Consider the following 23,944-nt stretch of genomic DNA (forward strand, 5'->3'; position numbering starts at 1 on the left):
TGGAATTGAATTGATCGCCAGCCTGGAGTCGCTCACAGATTAGTGGCTTGATCTCCACCAAAGCAATCGTATAACACAAGTGTGAGTGAAACATACATCTCAGATGAGTATGACTGACCGAAGTCAAGATTTAAGGCGTCCACGTCGGCTGTCGGCCAAGCCCGAATATCGCTGCGGAGTAAAGGGTAACCACATCGGACTAGGCTAGACATATCAAACGGTGCTGAATAACCCCCCATATTCCTAGCTCAGGATAAACAAGTGAGCTGTCCACCGGCCCACACGAGGCCACTTACCTTCCACCTCAAAGCTAAAGATAAACGCATCGTCTTCATGACAACAAGCATTTACAGTGAGGCTGCAGCCTTGCAGACCTTGATAGAGGGTACGTCCGCTTTCCCAGGCTAGGTTGCTAAGCTCTAACCCCTCAGCGAACCTGCGGGTGTTATACCCAATGCACCAAATGGAGGTCGTGACATACAAGGGCGGCGACGGTCAGATCTACGCATGCGTAGTCGGGGTGCCGAGTCACCGTGAGTGATACGTGGGAGAGCTCGAGATTCTGCACAAGGGCGAGCCTGGAAATCCGCCATGGGGTTTCAAGCACTCGCTGGAGAGTGTTTTCCGCGAAACTCAGGAGTTATTGGGGGCTCAACTACAGAGACAATGTCGCAGGGGGGTTGAACCTTGACTGCATTATATTGTATTCCTGATATGTGATTGTGAAATGTATAAGTACTCCGCGATGTTAGCTTGCTCCCAGTTTAAGTACGCTCTCTCCATGTGATTTTCAATACAAGATAAGCCAGCTCAATTACGAAATCAGCCATAACTCTGTCATTCTTAAAGCGGCCTTTCGGCATCAACACATTTCCCGAAGTCTGGTTTCCCTTCTCGATTCGTCTCTAGTAGTTCAATTGCGTTGTGTATCTAAATTCAAACCTCTACCTGGAGAGTATCTGATATGGATGCTGGTCATTCTTGGTTACTATTCGGGAGACAGTTCTGTTACTGGCCGGCCGTTTACGAGAACTGAAGAGCATATCTATATCGGTGGCGTCATCGAAGAGGAGTAGGCCATATTTCTGAGCCCTTCGGGCTGAGATACCATCGGATTAATCCCTTGGGTTCTCGATCAAGAAGATTTAAAAGGGTTTTTCTTTCCACCAAGCAAGTCAATGTTGAGTGTTTCCTGTGTCTCGACGATAGGGGGAAAATCGGTACCCGACGACCCAAAGCTCCTCCAGCCAGGTGATCATCTTCTCCAACAACTGATGACCGGTAGTTGACTACAAGAGAATAGCACTATGGAAGGAGGCCAATAATGAACTAATAATCGAGCGATTTGCCTACTACGCACCCAAACCTGTACTGATGGGTGACGTCCGCAATCAGAGATCATGCTGCAGCCTGGCCCATGGATTCTCACAAGTAATATCAGTAAACCTATACACAGAAGCGTTTACACCATTGAAAAGAGAAGAAGGAAGACGTTCGGCACATATCACTGGACAAGGCAACTCACTGCGGCGGTTGCCAATCAACACTACAATCTAGAGGAGACAGTTCGATTGTACTCACTTGTTAGAAGGCTCACGAGAGTCCTGTCACTTGGTATCTGCTCTTCCCGGAGAGAAGGGTTATTGTAGAGCAAGAGTCGCCTGAAGCGCTCTGAGTTTACTAGATTGAAGGGGAGGTTATGGTACCTAAGCCAGTCAAGCAGGAGCAGCTGGTTCACGGTTCGAATAATAAACGAGAATTGCTAACAAGGGTTTAATCTCGAGGATTCGTAGGATCGGCGTGAAGCATGTCGAGTAGATTCCGTTATATGCCTCCATTCCTAGAACCTAGACCGATCATTTTCCCACAAGGCGGCTAACAAGTCAATGCTTATCGTCGAGCAACATGGGATAGGGCGCAGGGAGATGGCACCAACCCCGACCTTATATTCCCTACTCAGATGCCAGAGAATACCTCCTGCCGTGGAAGCAGCAAAGACATAATTTATAGTCTTCGGCCTATTACAAAGAAAACACCTCTCGCATATCCATACAATCTTATGAGGTTGCAATCGATTATCCTTCATTCTAAACCCGAATTACCACCACCAAGTCCGCTCCCGAGAAGGGTCATGGCATATTATAAAGCCGGGGAAATACTCGAATTTATCAATCGTCCAAGCCTCATAGTCTAGAAACTTACTAGGTACATACTTAGTCGAAGCCAAGCTAGTTAACAGCTCAGAAGAAGGCGGTGGGATTAAGGTAGTAGCATCTTCTACCTCTTCGTCGAAAGAGTCCAGGATATATCAGTACAGTAATAACTAAGACCCACAAAGAGTACTCGAGGTTAGACCATAGGCTACCACGTTAGCAAGTGTCAAATCTATGAGGTTTACTTAAATTAAATATATTCAAGCAGAGAGCATTGGACAAGCATCCAAGGACACGGGTCTGTCTTGTGTCACGCTGTATGACGCATCAGGTTAAGGTTACAACGGTACTGGCCGATGCGCAGTAAGGAATAGCCCCACAAATAATTACACCTACCCTAACATTCCCGACGAATTTGGCGATCAACGATCAAATCGATCAATCACGACTTATAGTTGATCGATATCGATCAACTGGAAGGCTCTAGTTGATGGATCGAAATCGAAATCGAATCGATTAATCGAATCGATCAAATCGATTGGTTGATCGATGTCGAAGCTTGCATATGGGGACCTGATAAAATGGTCTCCATCCTTAATTGATTCACCGTACATGGAAGTCAGCACTTAGTCGCCTTCGATATCCTTTGTGAGACAAATAAGATCATCACGCTTTGTATGCCGCCGTGTTCGTCTCATCTACTCCAAGCTCTTTATGTTGGGTGCTTTAGGCCGCTCAAGAGGACCTACAGACGGGAAATAGCTGTTGGATCTGGTCTTCTATAACCCAAAGCTAGAAATCAAGAGATTTTATACACGTCTTTCTGTTTAACTCTGTGGACAAGGTTGAGTATATGGTGCCTTCGGCTGCTTATACTATAACAGGCACAGCCATATGCTTTAAGGTGGGAAGTATTATCCCTCGTTAATATATTCATTCATTCATTGCACGTAGTCTTTCAACTCTTCCGACTCTTTTAACAGGTCGTTGAATGAGAATGGCGCGAATGGCCACCCCCCAAACTCTGCGAACTTGGAGAAGGACTCAACCCAAACCAATCTTAGCGAGTGCAACATGGCACTGGTACCCTCCATGCACACCAAAATGGCAATAGCTATAAACTTGTCAGTGTCCATCACATGGCGGTGATATTAAGGGCTAAGCATACTGAGGCAGAACCACACGCAGAAGCTGACAACAACCATAATGACACCAAGGGCGCCTTCCATGCTCAGAGCATGACCTAGAGTCATGTTCCAAAGAACCACGCTCAGTTGTCGGTGGGCCAGCGATAAGGCCCAAAGACGTAAGTACGAAGCAGTATGGGAGACGCAGTTTAAGCAAAACTCTGTAGGTGTAGGTAAAGGTTATCATTCACGTCGCCTCCAGTCCAGATGAGAAGGCAGCTTACCAACAGTGTGGATGATTTGTTGAATCATGACCTCACCCAACTTAAACTCGTCATGATCTTCATCAATGTCCTGAGTGCTTGCCATAACACTTTCACCATCATCACCAACGCTATCACCGTGTCGACTAACCAAAGCCTCGTTCTCATCACCACTGTCGAGGACGCTGACACGAGAGGTTTCACCGATGCCACGGTAAGCCTGACAGCGACGATAATTGTGATTCCACCACAGAAAGAAGGGCTTGAGGAAAAGGAGAATTGGGATCTGGGCAAAACTTATTAACAGCAGAATAACCTGGACATACTCTTGACCAGCATATAAACGCTCATCAACAGTTCCAGGCTGCAGGACCATTTTAATCAACATGTTTAGAAGGCTAGGAGGCTGTGCACCAGTACCGAGCCAGTCCACGGACCACTTATAGACGATACAAAATACGATGTAACCGACGAAAACCTGGAAAAATATCATTCTAGGAATGAAGTTACCCCAAATATCAATGGGCTTCTTGAGATGGCTCGCGTTGAGGTAGGAGAAACAAAGCGAGTACGTCATGTGAGCCCAACCAAGGATGATACTCATCTTCATCTTGTAGCTGTTACTGAAGAGAAGCTCGTTTTCTGTCCCATGCCATGCCCAATCTAGGCCGAACGGATAGTGGTAGCCGTGATCATTTAATGTACCAGAAATAACCCTCTTTTCTGGCCAGCTCTCCGGTTTTCTAAACGTCCAAGCGCTGTCAAAGATGGGCATGGACCTGGAAAAGGCTTCGTTGTAGATGAGACCAGTGAACAAAGAGAAAACGGCCATTACTAGTGTAATGTATCGGCCAAAGAATATTATAGCGAACAGTTCGAACGTGACCTTCTTTAGCGGCGTCTCCCAATGGATCATGGCTAACGCAGCAAAGACCAAGATAAGAGCGTGCCCAAAATCACCAAACATTACAGCGAAAAGGAAAGGGAAAGTGACAATGACAGATAGTGCAGGATTAACTTCCTGATAGGTGGCCGTGCCATACGCATTAACAATGGTTTGGAAGCCTTCCGTAAATTTATTAGTTTTCAGATAAGTAGGTGGCCTCTCGTTGGTTCGAATTTTGCTGACGGTGGACGGGACGGGGACGCCCGCTCGGCAGGCGACGTCCTGGAGAGTAGTCCTAATGAAGTGCAAATTATTCGTCGGACACCAGCACTCAGCAATGCGGGCCCAGTGGCCAGGGTCACAAGCGAAAAGGTTGAGTGTGGCATATACAGCCTTCTCCTTTGCGATGAGCACCATCCATACAGACAGAAACTGTGAAATTTGGTTGAGCTCTTCCTCAAGAGTAGCCTGGGTATTTTGAAGAACACTCTGGACGTCTTCGAGACGGCTATTTACTATGTGAAGCTGGTTGCGTCGAAGGTCGCTGCTCTCATCGATTTTGTATACTTTAGCTCCCATGGCTTCAGCGATCTTGCGGACCTTTGCCATAATTTCATTGCCACGAGTGAGGATGAGAAACACATTCTTCCCAATGACCTCGTTGGTCGAATCAGTTATTGGATCCGGAATCTCAGACTGTTCCATGTACAGGTTGCCACGGAGAGTTCGCCAAAGGATACGCTCAAAGGCAGCAGCACGGTCCCTGGAGATGACGCCACCGACGAAGTCAACTCTCATACTGGAAATCCCCCTCTCGACATGAGATGCAGTTCGATACTGCTGAATGCCGGAGGACAATGGCGTGTCATTGTTGTGTGTTGAGGCTCGAATCTGCTCGAGGTTGGCGGAAGTGTGATCAAGAACGCTACCAGCCTCCCTCAGCACGCACCTCCATTCAGTGAAGTTTCGCTCACGTTCTTTGAGTGCCTCGTAGCTGTCACTCAGTGCGGAAATGCGACGCTCAAGCTTCTCGCTCCGCTCTACGAGTTGATCAATCTCCGGGGTCGAGGGTTGCGCAGGAGTCTTGTTGTCAAGGTCAAATATCCGAAACCTGATTCCGGCCTTTATTATCTGTCCATGGAAGTATCCTGCGTACTTTTCCATTAGTCTGGATGATCTCCGAGGTTGTAATGAGGTACGTACGTAGCTGTCGTTCGACGTTATGAAGGCGTCGGACCTCTTGCGTAAAAGGTCGGCGAAAGGAGCTTACATCGTTGTTGAGCTGAGATGACACATAAGTAGTCTTCATGGAGATGGCATAAGCATGTAGGCTTACGTCGCGAAACTCGCACAATCCAAGCTCACCCAGCGCAATCACAACCTCCCGATCGATTTCGTGAGAGATGTACAGCTGAACCAGGCTCATATCCGCCGAGCGGAAGAAGGTATCCTTTTGTGACATGGGTGGCATGAGCGCCAAGGCCCGGCTCGAAGTTGTGGAACAGCCTGTCGACGGGCAAAAGGAAACCCGTTGTTGAGACGATTTGACTGAGAATTTGACCAAATCGTGTCGAACTCCTTTTAAGCCCGATGCCGGTGGTGGCAGCACTTAATCGGAGTTTGCCCTTACCTTCAAGACTGCAGGGTAACACTTCACCTCACCACCAAACGTGGCTTCCTGGCAACTGTGTGCTTTCTATGATTGCCTCAGAACATTCGTTGTGCAACGAAGAAGGTGGTAGAAAGGATGATCGAATTGAGGTACTGAAGACCCTAGTCGCCTGCACCATCACGCACCCAACATAAAGGGACCGACGCCCGGGCCAACAGGAAGAAATAGCGGCTTGTAGAAGTTGGGTCTAATCAGCAACGCGCCATGCACGTCTTGGTGACGAAATCAAGCTTTGCGTTGTTAAGAATGCTATTGGTGAAATGGTGATGGTTGTGGGTCAACCGCCAGTAACCGAGTTAGCGTCGGCTCATTTTAGGTCGCTCTTAGCCACCGGCCTACAGTCGGAAATAAGGATACCAGAAGGTCAGTTGCGGAGACGTCTCTTCAGAACAAGGCAGATTTAGATTTCAAGTAATGAAGTAGTGAGTTCTCATGGCGGCTTGAATTGTGAGGGGTTTGGCTGTATGACGTGATCAAACCAACAGTTGAACTGAACAGAGATCGTACAAGACGTGATACACCAGTTACTCGGGTATGTTAGGATCCCGAAAGGTTCAAGTACAAGGAAATTAACCGTTTCGGTATCATTGGTAGTGCTTTGAACTCTAATTCAAGCCTGAACCAGCTCCCTGGGATGGACATGTCATCTATGCCTCTGTCGTATGATTCATTCAGTAGAGGTCACGCCACTGATCGCCTAGCACGATCGATCGTCAACTTTAATCTCTAGAAAATCGCCTCCTTATCTGGTTATATATACAGCGGCTGTCCTCTCATACCAAAAGTCCATTTTTCTGCTTCAAACTAATTACGTTATCATATTATCGTATCCTGTAACAAGTAAGCCACCCTGAATAGCAACATAATTGACATAGTAACAGCATGCCTTGCCAAACTAGACGATTCCATGGATGAACGCATCAACAACGAACGAACTGAACCAGCATTGTCTGGAGAAGCTACTCTGTCAGTTCATAACACCAGCCAACAATTTAGGCTCACCAACTCCTTGAAAACCTTTGAGGGATGCAAAAGGGCTGATGCTGGTAACTGCCTAACGTTTCCTACGGCACAACTCTCACCAAGTGACCAAGCATCTACTCATCTACCCATGTCCCTTACCCAACAATGGAGCCCCGCTGGAAGCCGTCGTCCGAGCTACAGTATGGAAGAGTATAGACATGAGCTCCATATGGCACTAATCTGTGATGTTAAGACAGGGCCCGGATTTAGCGAGGGGTCATGCGCTTATAGCCCAATCTGACCTACGAGTCTGTTGACGATCCTTAAATCACCACTACCATTTTGCCTGTTGGGAGATTGTCAATCTAGTTTCCTCAGGCCCTGTTTGTAGAGCAAGATTGCGTCCCCTAAAATGTGGTATCGAACGATTGAAATTGATAGCTTGAGGCTCACTCTGGTAAGCACCAGGGTGCCTTCAAAGGACTGATGCCAATAATCGTAATGCTTGATGATGAATGATTTATTCTCCCGGCACATCGGGAGGGTGACTGTATTTATGAAAGGCAGCTAGGGTATCAACAAGAGAGTGCGTGGAAACTTGTATTATGACACCTGGGTCGTAATTGAGATGTAAGTCGAATGGAAACGAAGAAAAAAGAGGGTCGCTGGAATTGGATTCGGATTGAGCGAAGGGGAGCTATTCAAACCGTTTCTTGGACTCGCCCCCTGAAACAATGGTACATCCATGTCAGCTTACGTACCGCGCTTGAAGGGCACATCTATTTCTGTTACGTGGTGATTTCATAGGACCTGGTGTCTGTTTTGCCATGAGTTTGATGTACTTAAAACCTACTACTTATGCTACCATCGTAATCTGGCAAGAGCTCGCCGTATCAGCGGAAAGTGTATTCATGGCAGGGACCTTTATACACCCATGGGACTGAGTACACAACTTCAGAAGCAATCACTAGGTAATGGTAGTAATCAAACCGTGAGTAATGAAGAGAGAAGTGCGGAAAAGGGCCTGAGAATGTACGGTATGGCGCGCATCGCTAACTGCTTGATATCTATCACTGATGATCGTGGCATGGAAAGTGTGAAGTCACATAGCAAGATTGGACCTCGAATTATAGCATTGAAAAGAACAATTAGAATTACCTTGTCCGGCGAAAGGTGGTTGTGGAGCCGTGCCTGCTTCCATGCTCAGTTTTGGCTAAACGATTGCTGAGACCCTGAAATCACCATATGGGCGTTACAATTAAGTCCCCCGAAAAATAATGATGGAACGATTTTCACTTTGAGCTCTAATTAAGCTATCAATCCTTCGCGGGCATACGTGCATTAGTCGCCGCAACAAAATGCCCCTAGGTAATCAACTCTCTACTGCAGTCGTCATGATGGATGTTGCACTTGATGAGTGTTGGCCCATCCCTGTTCGCCATTGCTTGCTGACCGCGATGGATGACCAGTTGGCAAGCGCTAGGCTATCAAAGCAGCAATTAGAGCTTAAGACACGTTTTTAGCATAGATATGACTATCAAAGGGCCAGATATCAAATCGACATGCCGATAATCTTCGCTATGGCATCGTTATTACTTTAACCCATTGCTCTATAGTTGCATGGAGTCAGATGAATTCATTATATGTATCGAAATGCCCTCGAAAAGCGCTCTATCCACATACCAAAGCCAAGGCAGGCTACCTGGCCGCAAGGAACCTGGGCCAAAAGTAAAACCGACCCAAGGCCGCAAATATAAAGTGTAAAAGCCTGTCACAAGAAAAGAGGGGACCTATTCAAGGGCAAGGAGGCTTGCAGTGGTGATGTTTCTCTATTATTATTTAGTTTATGGCCCTGATAACCGGAAATCGGTCAATGGATATCGGAAGTCACTCCATAAGGAAGCAGCAGAGTATTTTAAAGTCCCTAGGCAAAATATATCAACCTGGTGGAAGCAAGACCTTTAGTCTCAAGAGGCAAAAACGAAGCTATTCGCCACAGTGGCCCCAGCTCGAGAATCAGCTGTTTCAGAAATTCATGGTGTTGAGAGCGAAATAGTGCGCTGTAACTACTGGATGGTTCAGAAAGCGGGCAAGATATATATTCAGAAAATCGGTGAAGAATGAAGGCCAAGCGAAGTTATTCACATTCTCTCATATCTGGCTTGCAGATGTTTAATATCGTCACAAGAAGAGTTACCAAGCGGCAACGAGGAAGGCGGAGGCATACGGAGATATACGTACGTCATTTTGCAAGTTCATCCGGCGAGTACAACACGGTGAACGGTTATCACCATTGAAACGGCATTTATTGCCAAATATGGAAATTGAATCCATCCTCGATACGCCCAAGAGACACATCGAAAGATGGTATACCTTAAATTCGACGAGACCCCAAGTCCCTTCTCAAATGAAACCGCAAGTACCTGGGATTTAGGGGGCGCCCAAAACGGTCTCTGTGAAGGCAGCCCGAACTGGGTGGGAAAAGCGGTAGGCAATTCTGACTCTGTACTTCTTGGGTGACAGAATCTGCCGGCTTCCACCTACAATCATATTCTACGGGTCTGATGGTGATAATGCGAGGATTCCTAAGGATGGGAGTGATTAGTATACTCTAGGGATTACTGTGATATATAATAAGTATATATATAATAACGGGGTCCTATTCCAGAAGTAAATTAAGTAGGGTCTATTGCCTATTAAGTCGGAAATAAAGGATTTCCTTTTGGTAATAGATACTGCCCCTTTCTACCCTACAGAGGGGGTAAAAAGCAAGCTCAAACAATATCCATGAACTCTGGCTCTTATGCCTGCAGGCTATATGAGATTACTTCAGCCATTTAATATTACAATTAATATGCCCTTTAAAGGGTGGCTAATATAGGATATGATATTATATGAGCTAGAAATCAAGTAAAAAGGGTAGACCTAATGGTCAGTCAGTGACCGAAGAAAATAAAAATAAATAAAAAAACACTAAGAGATGATAGATGAGTCGTTCCTTGTTGTTGGTATTACTGTGAAGCCTGATAGAAGTCAGTGTAACCTCATTTCTATAAATGGAATCGAAAACATTAACTGTATGGGTTGGGAGACCGCTGCGGATATACATATCAAGTCTGAAGAGCTTGCAGATCGTCTATGCGATACGAGGAAATTACCTATGGTCCGGATGAAGATTTCGATGAAGATACCCTCGTTTATACACTTTAACAGCTGAAAGTCCCCCAGCTATAAAAGATTCTCTCCTTTAATAAGCTTCTAACGAAAGGGAAGACGAATGAACTGGTAGAACCACTACGAAGGCAGTTTCCTGAAGAGGAAATAAAGAATGACTTAATTACAGTGAGAATTGGCAACTGAAGTGTTATATTTGAAGCACAATACCCTCATAGTTGTTTCTAACCGTCAAGACCATCATCAACCCAGAAAAATGCCTGCCCTTCTCGCCACTCGCGATACCGGCCGCGTCTCGGGCGTCGGTCTCGTAGTCAGAGGTCACATCTGTATAGCATCATCATTTAGATAAAAACACTCGCGCTTTTACACAGCAATATAGATGGTATCAATGAATTCATATGCCGAATTTGAAGTCATTCCGATGCAGAGTTATCGAGAAAGGCGTGAGTGGATTGATGACCAGAGGTCACGTTGAACCCTCATACTAACCACATTGGGACGAGAGCTTGAACGGTGGCGCGGCGCTAGAATCCACGGGTAGGGTCGAGTTTCGTAAGTTCTTATGGTACTCGTGCTCCCTATAACTTCTATGTAAAGGATGTTTATGAAGTTTTCTTTGAGATCTAATTAAAATGGACTAGAGATTGTGGATGGTAAGGTGAAAATAACAACGAGGCGTGAATCTAGTTGGTAGAGGCACGCGACAAGCACGTAAAGTCAGCATAGCATATGAGTAAACAGAATCATACGATTGCCATTAATAATGTGTCCATCTAATATAGAGTTCAGAGGGTTAGATAAAGTAAACCAGTGTCGTGGTTCCCCAAGAGCGCCATTCACATGACAATACCCAGTTGGAATGATCTGACGTGGTGAAGTTAAATAAATATAAAAAGTGCTTATTGGTGTGGGTGGTGACCAACATATCCACTCAACTGGTCTTGCTGTGTTCCTAGTACGTCATACTACCAAGATTGACATCTCATTTTGTAACATGGCAGACTGAAGGAATCTCATTAACAGAGATCAGAAGCGGGGTCATGGTATTCAGGCGAACATTTGACCAGGAATACAAGTACCTATGTACCATATACCGTACACCCGAGAATTCATCAATAGGTGACATATGACACTAGGAACACGGTGTGGACTCATTGGGCATAATGCAGGTTACATTACTCGCAAGTGATTCATAAGTTTGAAATTGAGTTCAGCCGACGGCCATCGTGTTGTTAGCTGGCACGTGGCTTTCCTATTGCTGACAGCTCCTGATGATGTGCTAGAATAATTGCTTGAAGGGCCGACCAGAACTTTGGGAACATAGCCACCTAACGCCATATTGATGCGATTGTGCGGTTACTGCCTAGGAATAGTAGATGACAGCGACAGCAATTAGACTGAGTTGATAACTCCTCCGTCTGGAAAACTCAGCGATCTGTTTGATGATGTTTGGATCTAGCTGCATTAACTTTACCATCAAACCGGTGATGGACCGTTGGATAGAAACATAGTTTCCATGCATTAATTCAATGTTTTTATCAGATAATATTTGACATTTTACCATTGAAAATAGGTTACATAGAAGCAGCTCAAGAAATGAGGACTTTAAAATAAAAAGATTTAAATACAACTTGCGTGATTGACTTCATAGCCAGTTCCCCAACAAAGAACATATGTTCAGTAGAAATGACTGAAGAGGAAAAGAAATACAATCACCTCAGTCAATCTCGATCTCATACCCTCAGTAACGACACATCACCTCCCCTCACATGCCTTTCTGATGCTTATGATGGGCACCAGCGACAGTCTTCACCTCAACGATGGTCTTCTGGCCCGTATCCGCTACTGCATGGGCAACCACCTCTTCCCCAAATGGCCACTCGCCGGCCATTTTCTCCGGTGTATCATAGTCTGCATAATCAAGAGGATCAAGTAACTTACGGGCTGCTACATAGGCATCGGCCCGGTGTATAAATGCCCCCTCAATCTGCGTCTCCTGCACACAACCCGTCCGGTCCTTGTTATTGTTGTTTATATTGCGCAGTAGTGCTGGGTGAAAATATATTTTATGAAACTTGGTTGTTCATTAGTGAGATGAGAGTTCTTCTCAGGTTTATATCTCTAAATGATTTCATCTAGGACTTTAAACTTTAAATCTAGGACTTTCAGACTGTTATTCTGAATCCTGAAGGGAAGGGGGATCCCCGGATTTTCCAACAGTTATAGTCAATCATTGTCTGCAGGACATAATGCAACGAACGTATCTCTTTCGGCATTAATATGCCGCCATTGGAATCCATCAGTAGCTTCTCCTCATTGGGAGTAGCTTGTATCGAGATCAACAAGACTTGGCCAGCAGGCGCCTTAGCGTAGACGAGAACGCCGTCGCCATGATCCCATTCTTCGGTGCTGCTTAAGTGAATGGCATATTCAACAAAGTCCTCAGGTTTATGGCGCAGCGTGTCCAAGACCCTGAAGGCGGAGTTTTTGGCGGCTTCGAGGGTAGCATTAGTGCCGAGGATATAGATGGATTGCTTAGCTCCGGAAGGGTCGACGTGGTAATCGATGACCGTCAGAAGAATGTGGTACAGTAGCTCTGGACTACTCGACATGACGAAGAATATGTAACCTCGGCAGTTGGTCCGTGTAAGTATATTTGAGTCGTGTGTTTGTATATAGGATGTAGTTTTTATGAGGAAAATATTATTCTGTTTCTAATGCTCGCGGTGGGTGGTATATGCTCGTTATCAGGTATACCTTTCATCTCAAGAACCTGATCTTATGGATTTCCCAACTTATTGTTCTTATTACTTCATTTCTGATCATATGAGCAAGTTTAAAATTCAAAAAGAAATTACATTACTAACCAAGTCTGACGCAAGTGGCCGCTGTATCCCAGATTGCCTAGCAGACTATGAAAGCCCAATCTACCCACGGCATTCTTGGCTTAATAATTCCGATGGATCCAGTCAATAGTTTCGCTCAGTTCCTTCGCTGACTTAGCTATATGTGCCTCCTCGTCACTGTCCAACGTCATCTGAATAGTACTCAAAACTCCCTTCTTCCCGATGACAGCGGGCAAGCTGAAATAGCAACTAAAGTCAGGTTGGAAATGGCTGACGGGACGAACATTGCGCTTGTCCAAGAAGATAGAGGCACACAAAATAGACACAATAGAGCCAAGCCCAAAGGGAGTCGAACCCTTAGCTCTGATTATGCTCTGCGACCAATGCTTGCATTCATCCTCAAGCTCGACACGGTCAAGAATGTTGGGGGGGATCGATGTGTTAATGGGGACGCCAGCAACTGTTGCCGCTGACCATGCTACAACCTGGGGGCTTCCGTGTACGCCCAACACGTGGATGTCTATCGAATTAGCCGCAATCTAGAACTTCATTAGCCCAACTTCAGAGAACACAAGATCCATATGCACTCACTCCAGCCCGCATGGCCACGAGCCCACGGAGCCGCACCGAGTCTAGGAACGTGCCTGAGCCCAAGACTTGAGATGTCGGAAGTCCGGAGATTTCATGAGCGAGGGACGTGAGCAGGTCGACAGGGTTTGACACCACAAGTAGGATTGTGTCTGATCTGAACGGCTTCATTGCCTCGACTACTTCCCGAACAATTGACATGTTCCGGGATGTATAGTCGATGGTTGTTTGGCCTAGAGAACATGAAGTGAGCCTCACGCGCTTAATCACAGCAAGCAAACAGGATTTTCTTCTTTGGCCGCTTACCTATCATGTGCTTGGATCCAGCTGTGAGGACCACAATGTCGGCCTTGGCTGCCTCATGGTGTGAGGCTGCTCGCACGCGCGTGCTGCTGTTACAACTATAGGCCACGTCGGAAAGGTCACGGACTTGGCCGTCTCTCAATTCGATATCGATGTCGACGAGGAGTAACTCGCTCACAAAAGAGGCAAGTATGATGGAGTATGCTGCGGCGCCTCCGACCTGGCCCACGCCGACAATTGCGATCTGAGAAACCAAATTCATGGTTCTAGAGAGCTGTTCCAACTACCAGATTGATGCTTTTGCAGCCCTAAGGTGCCCACGTTGCCTTTAATAAGGCAATTCAGCCCCGTATGCTGTAGAAGCCCAGGGTCCGTCTTTCCGAACAAACCGGGGCATCGCCCGTACGCCGCATGGGACAACCACCTGGCCCCGGTTGCTTACTTTCTTAGCGCACAGCTAATATAAATACTAAGCATACATTTTTGTCTATTGAGTGCGCCTAGGTTGCCAGGACCCCGCTTTACGCAAGCTCTGATTAACGATGACGACGATGGCATCAGCCACGACCAGCCCGCCAACAACCCAGATCCGTTCAATCAGGGAATCCATACTTCCACGAACCTTATCAGAGGCACGGTGCGGTAACCTAACAGTACCTCAGTTGTTTGCTTATGGCGGATTACACCACCAACACCGCCGTAATAATAACATACGTCTACGTACAGGTTGCTTTCGTCACTGCGCGTACGTGGTGCAACGAATTCATCTGGTTCCAATGGGTGCTACGTTCCCAGGTTTCCGAGGCCTTTGGCCATGAAAATTGTCGTAGGGGCGTTGGGGAAGGGGAATGGGCCCGAATAACCAGTTTGGTAATATTTTCCAGTAATAGCTTAAGGATGATCGCATCCCGTTGGTGAAGTGGTATGTGAGATTAAAGTTGGAAAACAGGGGAAATATGCAAAAGGCTCGGTAATTAAGACTTTCGGGGATAGAGAATAACGGTTCCTATTTAATTATTGCTATTAGCTGCTTATGATTTGGGATGATTTATATATTAGAGGCGCCTAAGGCTGAGGAGAAGCACTCCTGTACACTATAGGTGTTTTCAGGAGGATTCACTATAAACTTATTTCCAACTGCACAGTTGCTGATGACCACTCCCAAATTATCACCAAAACTCGACATCTCTCCATGATCTGAATCTATGCACGGGGCGGGTGGCAGAACTAAACTAAATAATTTCAATGCATTGATTCTGCCAAGAAAAGACAGCAGAAAGCAAAAGAGACTGGTAATATGAGGATCTACCTAATCGAGACGTCTTACAATCATATCTCGCTGTTTCTTTGCTATAGCCACCAATGCGTGGGCATGTTCGAGGCAGGCGCCTTTGATCTCATTAAAGGACACGCGATCAGAGTCGTAATCTATTGTGATCTGGAGGATATAATACAACGGGTCAGTATCCCCAGGCGTCGCGATGGGTTCGTCAGATGCAGCAAGTCTGTCTGATGTTCTGTTTAATCAAGATGTTTGCAGTAACGTTTTGCCCTAATAACTATGTTTCTAATTTCAGCAGTGGAAGTTTACGCTTGTTTGACAGTGTAGTCACTCTTATCTCATCCTCTAAATCTCTTATATTCATAGATATCTGGCCTGTCGTGTTATCCCCTTGAATGAGTTGAGGCTCCATTAAGCATATCGTCCCACCTCAGTTATATGCAAGAAAGCCTTATTAGAAAGGTAACACATAAGGAAATTCTTTACTAAAATAAGGATAATGTTTATAACGCCTATATCATGAGGACTTCGAAAACGGCGAGAATGGATGTAAAATAATGCACATTTTAACCTTTGCGAATCTGTTAATAACATCTCTCTTCATTAACCTGACTGGAGGCTTACTATGCTAAAGGAGATAGGTTTCGCCTATGTGATTACAAAAACACCCTAACGAGCCCTCGTCTGTAATACGCCATACGCTCCCGACGCAAATGTTGCCCTATACAGCATCCAAGACCACTCCATGGGCACCCCCAGCTAACGCACCACTAAAATTTTAATCCTACCACATAAATTCTGAATAACCTGCTTAGTATATAGTTCTAAGTGACTCCTTGACGATCCTGGTAGTCTAGTGCTTGCCCAATCCTTGTTATCCTGTTAGCAAGAAAAGAAAAAAGAAAAGAAAAGAAGAAGGAAACAAAACCTACAGATGCTTATACTTCCAGAACCAAATTCATCTGCAGTAGACAACAAGGAACCGAAGCAAAGACACAACTGTAAGCCAAGAAATCGCAGTTCAATCGCATAGTATAAAACAAGATGGGAAGCATAATTACAATGATCTGCCGAAGAAGACCTTGATTGGAAATCCGTGAATGTAACCAGCGGGCTTTTATGCGGGCATTAAATGAGACAAGAGGACAAAGCAAAGTATTCTAATGCCTGGGCCTCAAAGTGCAAGAGTTAAATAGTGAAGATTGCGGCATAGACTTCAACTGCATTTTAATCGAGAAATATCTTGCCAAGAAGAGAAACAAGACGTATCGACTTCTCATCCTATTCCTAGGCTCTATATTTCAATTAAATAGTAGTGAGAACCTTTATTCAGGACCTGAAATGATAACAACAAACCCCATTTTACCGAGGAATAAGGTCTTAAGATCTTCCTTAACATGAAACTGAATCCTTCCGGCGGCTGGTTGTGTATGGGTAAGGCTCTTGGAGTTGAGGGCTTGATTGACCCAGAAGGAAGAGTATAAGATCACATGCGAAAATAAGGAGTTCGTGGAGCCTTGGACATAAACTTTCCAGATCAGACCACAACAGGCCAAGGCCGATGGCGGACCATGGTCACGGCGCAGGAATTCCAACGAGAAGTTCAAGCTACGTAAGCCTAATATAGGCTCGAAGTGATTTAGAATATAAATCCGGCAGTTACACGCTTCATGCATTTTGGAATAATAGGCTAAGTAGTCTAATTAAGAAACCATCAAGCAAATTGCTTGAAGCAATCATGACGATATTAAATAATACCCCACCAAGTCAAGATGACCAAACTTTAGGGTATCTAATCGAAGGATGGCTCTAATAGCTTCCTATAATTACTATTATTATGGTTTTTTTAATCTTATATAACGTGTTTGATAAGCATGCGACGCAGATAAGCATGCGACGCACTTTTCTTACCCTTTAAGCTAGAACTTGCTTTAAATCCACCACAAACTATCTAATCAATTAAAACTACTTACTATACTCTTCCCCAAATGTCTCAATTACTACCTGACAGGTCCTTGCATTATGCCCGGCCTTGCCGCATACACCACAACGCCGACCACCCGGTCGCTGTGACCTTCCTCGACCACCACTTCTTGACGATTCAGCCACTACCTGCGCATCAACATCCATCTGATCAATTACTTGCGATGCTTCCTGTACAGTCATAGCCCCTCCTCTCTGTAATCTAGTTCTTTTTGCCCTGCGGCGCCGGCTTAGTATCTCATTTGCATCTCGAAGATTTCGGACCTCATTCCTCAATAAGACAACCTCATGCATAACTGCCCTTGTTGCTTTAGTATTTGACTTTAAAGCTTCTATTATTGACTCTGGGGAGCTGCCTTTATGTCTTCTGATTCGTTTTTCGAGGTATTCAGACTGAGATTGAGCCTCAATTGCTGTCTTTGGGGTCTTTAAAACCCATGCGGTTAATGGTTGGCTGACCTCCCCAGGAGGCGTTGGGGTTCGTAGCTGCACATCAAGCTTTGAGATCACGGCTTCTGGGTCAAGAGGAGCAAGTCCAGCTCCTCTAAAGCCCCCCCGGATATTGCTTTCTGTGAAAGTAGCTTTAAAGGCGGCATAAAAGGCCGGGAAGAACTCGGTCTTGGAAATGTGGGTTATAGAGCATCTAATCAGATGCTCTATTTCTCGACCATATGCCTTTTTCAGCACTGCAAAGCACCTAACATCAAGAGGCTGAAGTAGGTGAGATGCATGAGGCGGCATATAAAGCGTGATAATCTTATTATCCTGGCAGTGTCTCTCAAAGTCGGCAGAGTGGTGGCTTTCGTGGCCATCGAGGATCAGAAGACAATAGGCACCAACTGATCGGTTACTTGTAGACCGATCAAGGTGCTTTAGCCACTCAAGACCTGGCTCGTTATTTGTCCACCCATTTTGGCTCGTTGCAATAACCCAATCGGCTGGGAGGTTGCTTTCTCGGTACCAGTTAGCAAGGTGATATTGGCCTGCACCAATGATAAACGGGGGGATCGCCTGGCCTTCCGCATTAATCGCCTAAATTACAGTAATCCATTCCCGGTTTCGAGGCTGCACTGATTTTGGTCTTCCTTGCCTTTCTGAGCCTGTAACGACCATTCCGGCCATAATAATGCCCATCATAAAGCCTGTTTCATCAAAGTTCCAGATATCATCTGATCAGATATTATACTTCGCAATTATATTCTATACAAGCCTAAACCAGCCACAAATAATAGTCAGATCTTCGTATTTAGCTCTCTGGTAGTCATATCTACGAAATAAACGTATCTTTACCTCTGGTTGTTGCTTTACGAAGTTATAAGCCCAGCGCTTGCCGACAGGTGATGCGTCGCGGTCGGCAAGAAGAGAATTAGCCATTTCTTCTACAAAACGCAGTCGCGCAGGAAATCCTCGCGAATCTAGATCAAGGAGGAATTGAACTATTATCTGTTCCTCTAGATCAGATAGTTTCCGGGAGTTCGGGATACAATCGCGTCGCGATTGAATGCCATTTTGACGGCGACGTAGCTTCCAATAGTTAACCTTATAGATATTTAAAGCGCGTCGGAGACTTAATTTGGGGTCATTTTGAAGGGCTTAAAGTGCAAGAAGGATTCTAGCCTCATCTAAAGGTTGCGACATCTTTGGTTGAGAAGTATCTGATTAGATGAAAATGTTGTAGGATAAGGGATTTTTGGTGCACTCGCTTAGATGGTGCATTCGCTTATCAACCACGTTAATATACTTAGAAATTATAGTAAATAGTAATACTCTCTATCAGTTACCCTATAGGTATATATTCTATTTAGGTTACATTAATCTATAATACCTAGGGCAATATTATACCTGTCCCTTATGCATATTACACTTTATGCCATCAGAACATGCATATATCAGAACGAACAGATAAAAAAGCATAAGGCCTGGTGGTTCACCAACACCGAGTAATCATGACCTCACAAACTGTCACCTGTGATGCCAGTACAAGCTTTTGTGGCTCAACTTAAATCCAGTAAGCAGAGTTTGTATCACATGGTCGAAGTCATGGCTGCACTTTAACTTTCTGGCTAGCCATCAATCACATGATACTTTGCGTGTTTCGTTTAATCCAGCAAAGACTTGTGGAACATATCGGTGAGTTCCGTGGTTCCTGTTATGTGTCGAAGCTACTATTAAAAGTGGCAAGTTGCCTTGAATTCCTGGCGCGTATTGACGCATAGATGCTGAGCCGGCTTACCCTTGCTGATTTTTATTCCGAATATACTACCAACCATGCCTGTTATTGCAATCCCAGAGGAGCAATGGGCGCAAGTACTCGAAAAGCCCGGCGGCCGTATGTGTCTCCTCTTTGTATTTCAAACTTGGGTTCGCTAGATATTAATATCGGTTAACAGTGGTTGTTTATAAGAAAATTCCCGTACATATGCCAGGTCCTGATGAGGTCTTGGTTAATGTGAAGTATTCCGGAGTCTGTCATACCGACTTACACGCTATAATGGGTGATTGGCCACTAAAGAGGAACTCTAGTTGGTGGTCACGAAGGCGCTGGTTTCGTGGTCGCCAAGGGTGAGCTTGTCATGAACATAGAGATTGGTGACTACGTTGGGGTCAAGTGGTTAAATGGCTCTTGTTTAAACTGCACTTTCTGCTTACAAGGCGATGAGCAGCTCTGTCCTCAGGATCTCCTCTCCGGCTATACCGTCGACGGCACTTTCCAGCAATATGCTGTTGCCAAGGCGGCACATATCACCCGAATCCCTAGCGAGTGTAGCTTGGAAGACGTTTGCCCGATCCTTTGCGCAGGACTCACCGTCTACAAGGGGCTTAAAGAATCTGGTGTTCGTCCGGGGCAATATGTCGCCATAGTTGGTGCAGGTGGTGGCCTCGGATGCTTCGCTCTACAGTACGCTAAGGCCATGGGTGTCCACAGCATTGCAATCGACGCAGGGAACGACAAATCCAAGGTTTGCAAAGATCTGGGCGCAGCAGCTTTTATCGACTTCCAAGAGTCCTCAGATATTGCCGCTGATGTTAGGGCCGCAGTCCCCGACGGGTTCGGGCCCCACGCTGTCCTCGTGCTCGCAACCCACGAGGTGCCATTCCAGCAGGCATACAAATATGTTCGATCACACGGCAGTGTTGTTTGTATTGGTATGCCGGGCTATGCATATCTCAAAGCACCAATCTTCGCCACTGTCGTTCGCATGGTCAACATCAAAGGCAGTTATGTGGGGAATCGCCAGGACGCAGCCGAGGCTATTGAATTCTTCCGACTTGGCCTGATTAAAGCGCCACACAAGCTTATTGGTTTAAGTCATCTACAGGATGTCTATGATATGATGCTTGAGGATGAGATTGTAGGTCGGTATGTCGTTGATACAAGCAAGTGATATCGGTTTCAAAGTTTTACCATGATAGTATGACTGGTCAAGTTGAGAGAGATGGCATTGAATCACCATGTTGGCTGGCTACATTTTTAGCTGGAAAATCATTTTACTTTATAGTACTGGTATAAATGTTACTGATTCTCATCCCTGCTAGAACTTAGCTGCCTTTAAGCCGTGGGCTGCAGTATTTAGTAATGTTGTTGCATTCTGCGCGATTGGAGACACCTGGTCCGAATTATATTATAACTGGTTGGCCGAAATCATCCTTTCGATTATCTTCTGGATCCGGATCTCCGCTAGCCTGAGACCTAAGCTAAGCAACCGCCTTTTACGGTTTCTGTCTTCTTTGCTTTTCCATTTTCCTTTACTTTGAGATGCTCCGGTGAGTCATTCAGTCAGGGTGTTAGTATGGTTGTTGCGATTGTTACGGTAGCCCTCTAAAGCTGATCTCGGTATGTTTCTCTACGTCTGCCACTCCCTAGGGCTAATCTTCCCAGCACTAGTATCGAGTAGAGGAAGTTCGTGAGTAACTTCAGGTAATAGGGACTCCATAACTCGAAGGAGAAATATTGGTAGTGATTTGCACAGAGTATGGCCTCATCAGAAAAGAAATATCACCTATTCTCTAGAGGTTTAGGCAAAGTCTAGACTCGTAGGTTAATGTGAGGACTTCGATCTGTTGATATACAGCTAAGCTAAAAGTATATAGTTTAAGCTGAAGCTTAAGCGGCCCGGCTGGTCTCGACCATCGATGTCAGATTTACAATGGGATTCGCATACTTCGTAGGTTAGTATATCAAGTTGCTGGTTCTGGTTGATATTAATGAAATAATAAAAGGCGGGCTGGTTGTTATGCTACCCTACTTTGTGGTCCAGCATATCGATACTGCACTAATTATCTCAATGGCAATTACAGCTGTTATGCTGTCTATATTCAGATATACTTAATCTGCGGTTATTCGATTCAGCTGTTATTCCGCCCGCTACGGCTCTTTAGAGACTTTATTTGTTGGAGGCGCTGCCCCCTGGGTTAGTTATGGTACTGTACGGGCTGTAAATAAAGGTTTGAATTTAACGTGAATAAGAGGGACAGGCTATGAATGGGGTTGAGAATATTATTGAGTTACGCGTTACTTGAAGGATCTGATTCAATCCCTATCGTACACAGCTAGCACGCTACAAGTGATGTACCAGGAAGTGAAGATGGTAATTCTTCCACCTATCCCATCCATTATTGGCACCACAAAGTTCACCGGGCCCAAACTCTCCCCTCCTCAGTCCCCTAAAGTCGATATCGGCAGTTCACACTCTTCATTGCTATCCCTTCGACCGTGCGAAGGCTCCCTAATTTAAGTTACTCTATTGTTATGACACTATCAGAAGCTTATTCTGTAGGCTGAGATAGTGACCAGTGCATATCCAGACATACAACTATAACCTCAAGACCAGCGCTTATTGGGTTAGATCTCTACGAGTGACCGCTAGGGAGTCCTAGCAAAGCGAAAAGAATGAATCACCAGGTAGTATTAGCTGTCAGAATGCCTATTCCTAGTTGTTATTGCATTAACTAGATAGATGTGAATGCATAATCTGGTTATCTATCTGAGGGAATTTCCATTCCCACTAAATCGGACGTCTGTAGTGGTGCCAATATAGAATGCCATGGCCAGCAACAGCGGCCTCGGACCATTCAAGTCCTGTGGTAGTGTTGACGTAAATCTGGTCTTCTCCATTGATTGAAATTTTAGTTGACGGTATTGGTTGCCTCGGCCTTCTTCGGGTGCAAAAGGCAACTGAGCCAAGAGAGGGCCTCATTGCTGACGCCGAGAACGGTGGTAACAGCAGCCTTTCCGTGGGCGACAAGGCCTACTTGCTTGTTCTTCTCATACTCGGAGTCATAAACCTTAAGAACGTGGTCTCTACCCTCCAGGCCCTTGTGGTATGATAGGGAGATAAGGTCCTTAGTGTCGTTGTACAGCTCCTGCGTGGGCTTTTTAATAATGGGGAATTGCTTGTGGACATGGTGGAGGATATTGTCGCCTAAGGAATCGACCTTCTGAATATAAGGTAGAAGGTGTTGGTAGGGCCTCTGGAACCAAGTCGTGGCGGTGCCAGCGAAAGTCTGGTAAGCGGCGTTGCCGAACTGGATGGACCTCTGGCCGTATTTGCCAGACTTGAAAGTATGAACGCCGTCGCTGATGACCGGGTAGCTGAGCAGATGCTATCATGAGGTTAGCATCCGAACAAGGCAATGCATAACAGTGTAAGTGTAGTAGGAGCTGTATATTATACCTGGAAGAAAGCCGAGTGATGAGCAAGTCCCGCGTTATCGTTGAGCTGAGAAGACATTGTGCCGGATGGGTACCAACGAAGAATCAGGGCAAGTGAGAATGGTATATAGAGCAATAACAAGCCGGGCAAGTCACCGTAGCTGCCGGATTAACATGATAATAGCATGATAAGTAGAGAAGATGGCAGGTAGATATAGTGGCACTAAATAACAGGTACCGTTAGATCGGGAAGGGACCTTGAGATGGGAGAGGCAGCGCGATGGGGGGAAAGTTTGTAAATCGTAGGAGGCACAAGACACGAGAGTGTGGGGGATGCAAAAACCGTTGGTGTCTGCGGAAAGAACCAGCGGGTGCTGCGAACCTGGACCTTCTCATTGGTTCGGTAGCTTGATCGAATGAGCTTGCAACGACTGGGGTTGCAGTAAGCTTCCGCCAGAGAAACAGCCTTCATGCAATCTTAACTCAGAATATCATCAGTATTGAGTCAGAGTAATTAGGAATATCTAGGTGCAGAGTTAAAGCACGATATCACTTCAACGAACATGCATTAAAACTTTTCCCCTCCCCAGTAAACGTTACCCGAGACGACGAGAAGTAACTAGACTAATTAGCAGACAGCTAAATGCTCTGCGACTGTAATCACTCTTGTCAAAGATCAAGCCATATGGACGCCTACCTAGCGAACAACAGACTACCAAAGAGTAGAAGCCACTAAAGAAAAGCCAGTATTTCCGATAAGTTGCGTTGTTATGGCTCGTGTCTTGCGGACCGGAGTCTGAATATGCCAACCTCCGACGCTACAGGAGGACCTGTCGCGTCCAGGTCCACATTAGAGTGGAGATTAGTTATCAGATCATGGGCTCATCGATTCGTGAATCCACATGATTGTGTTGATGTCTTGCAGATTGTGGTGGGCTTTGAGACTTAAATGCCCCACGATGCATGCGATACCATAAGCCTAACCATTAGGAGGGAGTCAGCGAAGTTGTTTCCCGCTAAGCCCCGTGCGTGTCTGGATGTCTGGTTA

The 23,944-nt window shown here is 45.6% G+C and overlaps 7 protein-coding genes across 8 annotated transcripts; 3 read left to right on the top strand and 4 right to left on the bottom strand.

Annotated features, from left to right (window-relative positions):
* Positions 1-3,094: 3,094 nt before the first annotated feature.
* FOXG_16149 (V-type proton ATPase subunit A) lies at positions 3,095-6,320 on the bottom strand (the record flags this gene model as incomplete). Its single annotated transcript, XM_018396237.1, has 5 exons — positions 5,766-6,320; positions 5,633-5,711; positions 3,565-5,577; positions 3,322-3,501; positions 3,095-3,267 (listed from the first exon to the last, which is right to left on the bottom strand). The coding sequence occupies exons 1-5, from the start codon at positions 5,898-5,900 to the stop codon at positions 3,095-3,097; spliced, it is 2,580 nt and encodes an 859-aa protein (XP_018256751.1). The 5' UTR covers positions 5,901-6,320.
* A 583-nt stretch (positions 6,321-6,903) lies between these two features.
* On the top strand, positions 6,904-7,949 carry FOXG_22341 (uncharacterized protein). Of its 2 annotated transcripts, XM_018402748.1 has the most exons (2): positions 6,904-7,264; positions 7,318-7,949. In XM_018402748.1, the coding sequence occupies exons 1-2, from the start codon at positions 7,009-7,011 to the stop codon at positions 7,332-7,334; spliced, it is 273 nt and encodes a 90-aa protein (XP_018256753.1). In that variant the 5' UTR covers positions 6,904-7,008; the 3' UTR covers positions 7,335-7,949. The 2 variants fall into 2 exon arrangements, with proteins under 2 accessions (XP_018256753.1, XP_018256752.1); XM_018402747.1 differs by having other exon boundaries at positions 6,904-7,949.
* A 2,545-nt stretch (positions 7,950-10,494) lies between these two features.
* On the top strand, positions 10,495-10,716 carry FOXG_22342 (uncharacterized protein; the record flags this gene model as incomplete). Its single annotated transcript, XM_018402749.1, has 2 exons — positions 10,495-10,551; positions 10,621-10,716. 2 exons carry the CDS (start codon positions 10,495-10,497, stop codon positions 10,714-10,716), a joined length of 153 nt encoding a protein of 50 aa, XP_018256754.1.
* Positions 10,717-12,406: 1,690 nt separating this feature from the next.
* On the bottom strand, positions 12,407-12,853 carry FOXG_16150 (uncharacterized protein; the record flags this gene model as incomplete). Its single annotated transcript, XM_018396238.1, has 1 exon — positions 12,407-12,853. One exon carries the CDS (start codon positions 12,851-12,853, stop codon positions 12,407-12,409), a length of 447 nt encoding a protein of 148 aa, XP_018256755.1.
* A 48-nt stretch (positions 12,854-12,901) lies between these two features.
* Positions 12,902-14,240, bottom strand: FOXG_22343 (L-lactate dehydrogenase; the record flags this gene model as incomplete). The annotated part of the gene is made up of 4 exons (XM_018402750.1): positions 12,902-13,059; positions 13,109-13,626; positions 13,679-13,908; positions 13,982-14,240. 3 exons carry the CDS (start codon positions 14,238-14,240, stop codon positions 13,189-13,191), a joined length of 927 nt encoding a protein of 308 aa, XP_018256756.1. The 3' UTR covers positions 12,902-13,059; positions 13,109-13,188.
* A 5,271-nt stretch (positions 14,241-19,511) lies between these two features.
* On the top strand, positions 19,512-20,706 carry FOXG_16151 (alcohol dehydrogenase 1; the record flags this gene model as incomplete). Its single annotated transcript, XM_018396239.1, has 2 exons — positions 19,512-19,572; positions 19,767-20,706. The coding sequence occupies 2 exons, from the start codon at positions 19,512-19,514 to the stop codon at positions 20,627-20,629; spliced, it is 924 nt and encodes a 307-aa protein (XP_018256757.1). The 3' UTR covers positions 20,630-20,706.
* Positions 20,707-22,126: 1,420 nt separating this feature from the next.
* On the bottom strand, positions 22,127-23,212 carry FOXG_16152 (uncharacterized protein). Its single transcript, XM_018396240.1, has 2 exons — positions 22,919-23,212; positions 22,127-22,847 (listed from the first exon to the last, which is right to left on the bottom strand). Exons 1-2 carry the CDS (start codon positions 22,973-22,975, stop codon positions 22,371-22,373), a joined length of 534 nt encoding a protein of 177 aa, XP_018256758.1. The 5' UTR covers positions 22,976-23,212; the 3' UTR covers positions 22,127-22,370.
* Positions 23,213-23,944: the final 732 nt, after the last annotated feature.

The sequence above is a fragment of the Fusarium oxysporum genome, chromosome 3 (assembly GCF_000149955.1).
Source record: "Fusarium oxysporum f. sp. lycopersici 4287 chromosome 3, whole genome shotgun sequence".
Classification (NCBI taxonomy): Eukaryota; Fungi; Ascomycota; class Sordariomycetes; order Hypocreales; family Nectriaceae; genus Fusarium; species Fusarium oxysporum.